Here is an 8,999-nt window from a genome sequence, read left to right as displayed (position 1 = left end):
AAAATTAATAATAATAATAATAATAATAATAATAATAATAATATTCTTAAACTTAATATTTTCAAAAGAAATAATAACATCCATTCACAACCACAATAATTAAAATTTCATTAGAAAATCAATTATATAGAGCATTCTACCAAAATAATAATAATAATAATACATGGAGCACAAATTATAAGTATCAAGTATGTAAAGATATGACATTACCTTTAATTTCTATGTCTTGATCATTTCATCATTGATTGTACTCTTACGTTCAATCACAAATGTGATTTATCGGCCAAAATTTCCTTGATATTGTTTTCTTGATTTTGCTACTTTAAGAACAAAAGGCATAAATAATTTTTCTTTTCTTAGAATTGATACTAAGATCAAATATATCTTATCTATTTGAATTGTGGTTAAGAACTCTACAACCATCTATGAACAATAAGCAAGTAAAATCACAATTTTGAGATCCTTCAAGGATGATTTAATATTAAATCCCAGTTCTTCAGTGTCATACCCCAATTTTTGACCTAAGGTCCCACTGACACATCTTGTTTTTTTTTTTCAGACCTCCTCTCACTTTTTTTAATTTTTATTATTATTTATTAGTCTTTTTTTTAGTTTCCATCTTTTAATACTTTATTTTTATTTAGTCTTTATTTTCCAATTTTCCTTTTTTTATTTTTTTAGTCTAATTATTTCTTTTAGTTTTTTTTAACCATTTTAATGAGTCCGAAATAATTGTCTTTGGGATCCAAAGAAAATTCTATTCCAACCATGCCACTATCACAGCCTCAATCACAAAGTCAGAAAGTTCTTTCCCATTTTTAATCAGGAACGCGTTTCATCATCAATACCTCTTCTCACTTTTTTTATTTATTAGTCTTTTTTTTTTAAAACTTTTAGTTTTTATTTTTATCTTTCATTTTTATTCAGTCTTGATTTTTATATTTTTTTATTTTCCATTTTACCATTTTATTTTTATTTTTTTCGTTTAATTACTTCTTTAGGTTTTTATTAACTTTTTTAATGAGTCCAAAAGTTGTCAAAAAATATAGTGTCAAGGTTCAATTTTTTTTTCTTTCTCAAGTGTGCCACCAATCATGCCATTTTTACTTGTCAACTCTCCCATTTGAAAAATCATTCAAATCACATTCCAAAACCATCAATTTCATTCAAATCCCCATCAAAGTGCATTAAACCAATTTTCCATTTTTCATCAACCTTAAAACCTATAAATAGAGCTCTCATCCTTCACAATTTCACACACCAAAAGTTCTCTTGAGTTGTCAAAGAACTTTTCTCTCTTCTCCCTCATTTAGCTTGTGTTGATGAGCTATTCTTTTTCTTCTTCCTCTTTTTTCTGTCCCTTCGGAATAAGTCCCTTCGAAATTTTGTCCCTTCGGCAATTTTTGTCCCTAATTCGGTTGTCCCTTTCTTTTATTTTCTTGCATTTTATTTCTTTTTAGCATTTTATTTTATTTCTGTTTAGCATTTTAATTATTGTCATTTATTTTCCAGCAATTAGAATGTATTTAGGTCCAATGTAAATATAAATGAGAAAAGTGTGCGTGCGTGTGTGTCTTTTATTTCTTTACCGCTTTTATAAATCGAAAAATACAAAAAAATAGATTAGGTTAGGAGATTTTGTGGTGATCCAACGTCACTACAAAATTCTCACGCTTTATTTTTATTGCTACGTTAGTTTATTTTATGTTCTATTCAATATTCAAAAACAACAAAAACATTCAAATAATCAAAAATCACAAAAATATTTTCATAATAAGCATTGATTTTCAATCAAGTGATCGTTCTTTTTATTTTCTTTCTTAATCAAATATCAAATCAATTTAATCATACTTTAAGTCTATTTTCTTTCAATATAAAAAATACAAACAAATACTCATTTGCCACTTGGCTTTTTCATTTTAAAACTTTTTTCAAAACTCACTACAAGAATTTTTTGCATTTTGCGACACTTGATTTGCGACCATTTGCTAAATAACTGCCTCAAAGTTCAAATTGCGACAGTTATGCGACTGTTGTTCCTGAACAGCCGCAACTTTTATGTGTGAAAATTGAAACGCGCTTTACCAATCTCACATTCCCGCTTTGGCCCAAATTTTCATTTTCACTCTCCCTCTTTCTCAAATTCACTCTCCCGGTTCTCAAATTTCATTCACATCACTCCAAAACCCTAAATCCCAAATTTCATCCGCAACTTTTTTTTTTTCATTCCTCAATCTTCAGTCTCGGTTGTCTCTCTACAATCACAAAACCCTCAATCTCGGTTCCACTTCTCTAATTCATCCCTCAACTTCCAATTTCATTCCTCAGAAAAATCTTAGTTCTCAATTTCATCCCTCAATCCTATTACCCATTCTCTAATTCGAAAGAAGATATGGTGTGTATAAATCTAACTCAATTTCATCCCCAAATTTGTAGAAATCTAACTTTAAGATGATGATTTCACGCCTCTGTTCTCATGCCTCATTCTCACTCAATCAACTTTCATCAACTTTCAAGTGATGATCTCATGCCTCTTGGTGGTACGCGCAGAAATCTCAGTTGAGAAGGGTTAAGAGTTAACCCTTCGTCTCACCCTCTCGGTTAATTTTTATTTTATTTTTTTAAGAATTTCATTTTTTTTTTTAAATTATGTGCCTTTTTGGTTGATTTGAGTGATTTTTTTTTGTTAATTTCTTGATTTATGTTTTGTGTTCTCAGTTCTGTGCAATGTCGGGTTTCGCCGTCGTTCAAACTTCAACTCTCATACTTCACTTTTGTAAGGTAAAATTTAGTCACTTTAATCTTTGTTATTGGTAAAGAAAGAATCAGGAAATTAGTTGAAATAGAAAGGGGATTTTTGTTGAATGTTGTTTGAATTGTTTGCTCATGAGGTTTTTGTATTGTTGAGGTTTTTGTATTGTTTGAATGATGAAGCTACAACCTTTCTGAACAAGATCCACAAAGATCGAAACACAACTCAGTATCTATGCACTAGTAGTAATGCTTTAGTTCCAACTGCTTCTGGTATGTTTTTGTTATTTATGTCTTAATGTTCAAGTTGGATCCTCAACAACAAAGTTCTAGCAGCCAAGTTCTCTAATGATGCCCCCGATGAACCATTATTGGCCGTTGGATTAAATAAGTGGCTGAGATATAAGAGAAAAGTCACATAAAGAACTTTTAGAGAAAAACATTGGAACTGATTTCGTTAAACACTCACAATCAATTTCCTACTGATTTTAGATACTTCTGGAGGTCACAAACTTGGTGCAGCAGGGGCAGCAATAGAGAACTAGCTTCCGGGGATCCAAATCCCTTTCTGTTAATGGTTGTTTAGTTTTGAAACTTGATGTTTGTTTTGTTGTTAACTGTGCTAAATGCTACTATAGATTTTGCTTTGGTTCTCATCTTCTCCAAATCCCTTTCTATTGATTGATATTTATAAAAAAGTGTTAACGAAATATAGTTATAGTTTCATGTTTCTTCCTCTCTTGGCTGTCATGTCATGAAATGATGGAAACTCTACTAGAGTTTAAGATAGTTAAGTCTGAATTACACTAAAATAAAATAGAAGAGCGAACATTTGACAAACATTTTGTTTATAATTGAGTTAGGCAAGTTCAATTGATCTAAAACTTTGCTGCAATGTTTCGTGTATTCTAAATTTGTAACTAAAGGTTTGGGATCAAAAGCCTCTATGGTTTGAAATTTGAACAAGTAAGTCAATTGTGATTCTTATTAGGTGTCTATTTGCAACCAGGAGACTTAAATTGAGTTCAGTGATTCAAAGGGTCACATATTTGGTAATTTTGCAACTAGGAGACTTAAATTGAGTTCAGTTATTCAAAGGGCCACATATTTGGTAAACATGTTTATTTCCATGTATTTTTTGTTTTGGATGACAAAATATATATATATATATATATATATATATATATATATATATATATATATATATATATTGGAAACAGAAAAAGGCAACTAAGCACCAAGAAACAGTACACCATTTGTTTCCATGTATTTAATCTGTGCAATATGTTTGGTTCAATCACAAGACAAATTAAGGTTAGTGGAATGAAGAAATCTAGTATATATTATATATAATAGAATAGTTTTCTCTTCAATAAGAGCACATTCAGATAGGATTCCAATCCCAGGCTTGAACATTAATTAAGTTCTAAAATAGCCTATACTAGAGCACAACATGATGGCTTATTAGTTAGGGTCAAATCTTAAGTTTATTGGTTCTGTTATGGACATGAAAACACTAAACTACTCAAAATTTTAGCCCTATGTCTATGACTCAGTTTTAGCTTAATGTGACTTATTTCATTTTTAGTTTTATGTTCAATCAAAATTTGATCCCTATGTATATACTAACCACCTCCATTTAGTTCAATCCCAGCCACGTGATTTGGTTACCAATTGCTAGTTAAGGTGAAAATCTGCTCCTTTTCTTCATATAGAATATAGAATCCTCACATGTAGTAGAAACCCAATTTTGACTTGATACTATTCAGTTATTTGAATGTTGTTGCTGACTGTTCAGTTATTTGAATGTTGTTGCTATTGAATAAAATGATAATGGTCAGTTGTTGGTCAAGTTTTTAAGCATCAGAATTGCTTAAAGTTTGGTTAATGTAACGTTTGTATTGTCTCTCGCTTTCAATACTCTTCTCTGTTTAAAAATTCATCAATACAAATTTCAATCTTATTTTTGTTGGGGTACTTTATAATTCAGAGAAGTTTTAGCTGTACTGCAGCCACTAAGATATTGATCAATCTTGATGTGGCTGCTCAGGTCTTGCAGTGTTGGGCAAAACTTTTTTTAACCTTGATAGATTATTGGATAATCTCAGGCTTGAGTAGGGATAGAGAGTGCTAACTAAGTGATTACTCATTCATAGACTTTGTTTTTTTAGAAAGATGTGATTATGTGGTTGTCTCATTGTGCTGACTATTATTGGTTGGCATTACGGTGCTTAATGGTTTTTAAGAATTTGGATAAAAGATTTGGTAAAATATGAGATTTGATCAGTGAATATATCAGTTTTGCCAGTTCCACATTGCAAAAAATGGCGCTTTGTTCATGTTCTGATACTCAACTGTGTTATACCGCTGCTAGGGTCACATTATTTGACAAAAATTTGTACCAAGTAGCATATTGTAGAACAATAGTGATTTGTTAAAATTATGCTACGCTACCGCGCCACTATAGCTGTTATTTAACAACACTGGAACATATTAAAAGGTTTTTAATATTCATGAGATGATAGATAGTGGATGTCATTGGTTTCATAAATTATGGGCTAACCGCCGAATGGCACAGATGGGTGTTAGCTAGCATATGGCTTTCGGTATGTTGTTTTGCAAATATCAACATTCCTTTCATTCTCTCTATTTCATGGTCATGTCCACATTATAGATCCTTTCTGGCATATGCTTGGATTGGGATATCACGAAAATACAAATGTTGATGATGTTGAGAATGCTGGTGTCATCGATTTCAATGGCAGGGCAAGGCCATGGCTAGACATAGCTTTTCCAGAACTAAGGTCATTGTGGAAAAAATATGTCGACTTCTCAGATAAGTTCATTAAAAGCTGTCACATTAGAGCATGATAGGGAATAAGCCATGACTTCTCAATTATGAGTTACAGATGTGGTATTTGTAATCCAAGGGAAAAAGAAAATGAGATAGTTCTTCTTCCACTGATTAGGCCTTCCATGACAACCGAGACAACAATGATATGGCATCATGGTCCTTTCTTGCTTTAAAATTTTACTTTTGACTCATTTTCTTCTGTTGAAATTCTCATATTCTTTATAAATGTAATTGAATCTATGTAATTTCTTGATTTCAGATTTACGTTATCAGTTGTGGGCAATTTGGTTTCGCCGTCGGGTTTCGTGTTGTTCGTATCTCAGCTCTCCTACTTCACTTTATAAAGGTAAAATTTATTCATTTGAATCTTTGTTATTGGTATAGAAAAAAATCAAGAAATTACTTGAAATAGAAAGAAGATTTTTAATCTATCTTATGATTAATAGTTCCTTGTATAATGTGTATGCTACTTTAATTCATATGATAGAGTTATTGTTTTCTAATTCTACGAACAATTCCAATGCCTCATTAGGACTTTACAAGTACGATTTTCTGTGAAATAGTCAGTTAACTAATAGTATTTTGAAAATATTGTGCGATGATATGAACAGCTCCTAAATTATGTCCATACAAGTAGTTAGTTTATACTCTAGTCCAGTCATATTCGACAGAAATCAATTGTTAATAATACCCCTTATGGTTACTAATTGGTGCAAACATCTTTGATTTTCTTTTTATTGTTTTGTGCAATTCTCATCTGTTTTGTGCAATTCTCATCTGAAATATGAGGACTTTGTTCTCAAGGCCTAAAAGAGCTTCCTTGCATATGACATGTCTCTTTCTAAATAGTGTTGTACTACTAACTTGTTACTTTGTGTGGTCAAAGTTGTACAGCAGCAATATGATTGAATTTGATGTTAGTTTAATAGTTAGAATTAGAAAGAGATGAAGGAAAATTACTGTGATTTGCATGCTACTTTTTGTATTAAACTTCTCTAGTTTGTTGAAGCTGAAATAGTGTGTGCGTGTATGCGCACATGCAGCTAGACTGTTACTTTTCTCCTGTTTTTTTGCTGGTCTGTTACAATAAACTTATCTGTTTTTCAGTTAGCAGCTTCTGTTTATCCAGAATGGTTCTTGTTATGTTAGTTTGTGGAATTTGATTTTGTGTGTATGTTATATTGTGTCACATCATGTGGTAGTAGTGTCACCCTCTTATGCCCATAGGTTCTGGCATTTTTCACACTATTATTTAAAACAAAAAAAACTCTTGAGCATTTTGAAACTGAATGGTTAGTGTGATCTTAATATTACTCATTTTTTATGATATGTTCTTTGTTATAATACACTATTAAATATGAAGGCCCTGAATCCTATTACAGACATTTTACATGATTTCTTTTATCTCTTGTTTGTAACCATCCTTTGGAAATGCATAGGAGAAGGAGCACGTTGTTGTTTTAATCATGTTTGTGGCCCTTCTTTTTTTGTTAATTTCTTGATTTGTGTTGTGTTCTCAGTTTTGTGCAATCGGGTTTCGCCGTCGAGTTTTGCTGTCGTTCGCACTTCATCCCGTCTACTTAACTTTCTCAAGGTAAAACTTTGTTCTGGATCTCAATTAAGGTCACATACTTGGTGATTTTGTATATTGTGGGTGTTCTACTAGTTTTTTATGAGTTTAGATACAATAACTTGCATTGTGCCTTGTTCTTTAGGTGAATCTTATGATTTGGACTATTGTGAATATATAGCAATGCTGTTTATTTACTTGGTATTAAAATGTTGTCACACCACTAGTATATTTGGAGAGAATTATTAATAACATGGTGAATTGCATCATTAAAGTAACTTTTTACCTTGTGGTATGTTTGGATATGTAGCTTAAGAGTTCATTGGTGTAAATAGCAGTAACTTGTATAGTTAATCCTGTTACAGAGTGCCATTTTAGCATTAGGAGTTATAATTGTGAGTTATTGGCTAGGAATCTAGGATAGTCTAGGATTTTATATGTACTTGTTGTGCGGCATCGATTGTCTAGGATTTGGTAATGTACAACTGCTAGTTTTCGTAGGCGAGTTTTGAAAGGTATTCTGGCATAGTTTATTTTGTTAGTAATTGAAATATTTGTATTGGTGAGTTTGGCTTCTACTTTGATTTGGATTTTCTTTTTTCGTGTTTTCAGTTAATTTGATTTTTTACATTCAATGGTACCAATAATCAAGCTGCTGAACTGAATATGGATAATAGTGATTGGAGAGGTCAATTTCCGCCTGAATCACGCCAAAGAATTGTCAAAAAAATGTAAGCTTAAGTTTTAATACTCACAGATATCCTCACGGACACTTCACTTAGAAGTCACTATTTGCATTATATCTGTTTTGGTCAGATATGTAATATGCAAATCAAATCTGATCACATATGTTACTGCATTGATTTTTTAGTGAATTGTGTCTATTGGATTCAATTGTATCTACAGATTTGATTACATATGATATTGCATTGATTTTCTTTTTGCTGAATTGCGTTCCATAGGACTTGGGAATGGATAACACCATCTCAAATCTCTACTCACTCTACTAGATCAGCATCATCTTCTTTTGAGGGATTTACATTTGGCATTAGCTTTCTTCTCAAGAGGCAGGTTGATTCCTAAAGCAAAGGTTGATTCTGTTCTTTTACCTTCTATGATTATTTCTAGCTGATCATGAAGTGGGTGACCTCCCCCACAGTCTGTTGTTGAGGATAGCAGCAGATGCGGTACCGATAGAAGTGCATGGATCGTGTTTGTGCAGTCAGATATATCTATTGTAATGAGGCTCTTCAACTTTTCCGGCCAACAATATTTAGGAATATTAATCTAATTTTTGGTAATATTATTTTGAATGATTACCCACTAGTGTATTGGTTTTTCAATGTTTAAACTATGTACTTTATCTATTGTTTATCTATTGTTTTGATTGTTACTCTTGAAAGAATTATATGAATGAGATTTTGATATTTTTAGTATTTAATAATATATTTATTTAAAATTGGCAACAAAAACTGCCCCATTCAATTTTATTTTATTTTTAAAAATAACTTAACATTTGCGACTGTCGTGAAGGGTCGCAAGCCTCTTAAAAACAAATTTTTTTTTTTTTAAATTAACATTTGCGACTGTCGTGAAGGGTCGCAAGCCACCATTTTTTTTAAAAAAAATTTAACATCTGCGACTGTTGTGAAGGGTCGCAAGCCCCTTCAAAACCAAGTGAAAACTCTTCATTTGCGACTGTTAGGAACTGTCACAATAACATTGCGACGGTTGGAGCGGCTGTTCTATGAAGGGTCACAAATGACTGTTGCGACCCCAACATTTGCGCCTGTTGGGGAACAGTCGCAAATGTACATTTGCGAC

At 31.8% G+C, this 8,999-nt stretch overlaps 1 protein-coding gene across 38 annotated transcripts; it reads left to right on the top strand.

Annotated features, from left to right (window-relative positions):
• The first annotated feature begins 1,978 nt into the window (after positions 1-1,978).
• On the top strand, positions 1,979-8,602 carry LOC146954460 (uncharacterized). Of its 38 annotated transcripts, none has more exons than XR_015013374.1 (7): positions 2,004-2,600; positions 2,719-3,024; positions 3,761-3,862; positions 5,865-5,951; positions 7,126-7,199; positions 7,788-7,906; positions 8,138-8,602. XR_015013374.1 is itself a non-coding variant. In XM_085716444.1 (7 exons), exons 4-7 carry the CDS (start codon positions 5,650-5,652, stop codon positions 8,256-8,258), a joined length of 399 nt encoding a protein of 132 aa, XP_085572570.1. In that variant the 5' UTR covers positions 2,026-2,600; positions 2,719-2,781; positions 2,935-3,024; positions 5,426-5,649; the 3' UTR covers positions 8,259-8,602. The 38 variants fall into 38 exon arrangements, 14 of the variants coding, with proteins under 14 accessions (XP_085572595.1, XP_085572582.1, XP_085572587.1 ...); XR_015013372.1 differs by having other exon boundaries at positions 3,743-3,862; XR_015013377.1 differs by having other exon boundaries at positions 2,006-2,600; positions 3,743-3,803.
• Positions 8,603-8,999: the final 397 nt, after the last annotated feature.

The sequence above is a fragment of the Medicago sativa genome, chromosome 1 (assembly GCF_051527215.1).
Source record: "Medicago sativa cultivar Bolivia chromosome 1, Bolivia_mono, whole genome shotgun sequence".
NCBI classification, from domain to species: domain Eukaryota; kingdom Viridiplantae; phylum Streptophyta; class Magnoliopsida; order Fabales; family Fabaceae; genus Medicago; species Medicago sativa.
The sequence above is the reverse complement of the archived record's forward strand: the minus strand, read 5'-3'. Positions and strand labels throughout refer to the sequence as shown.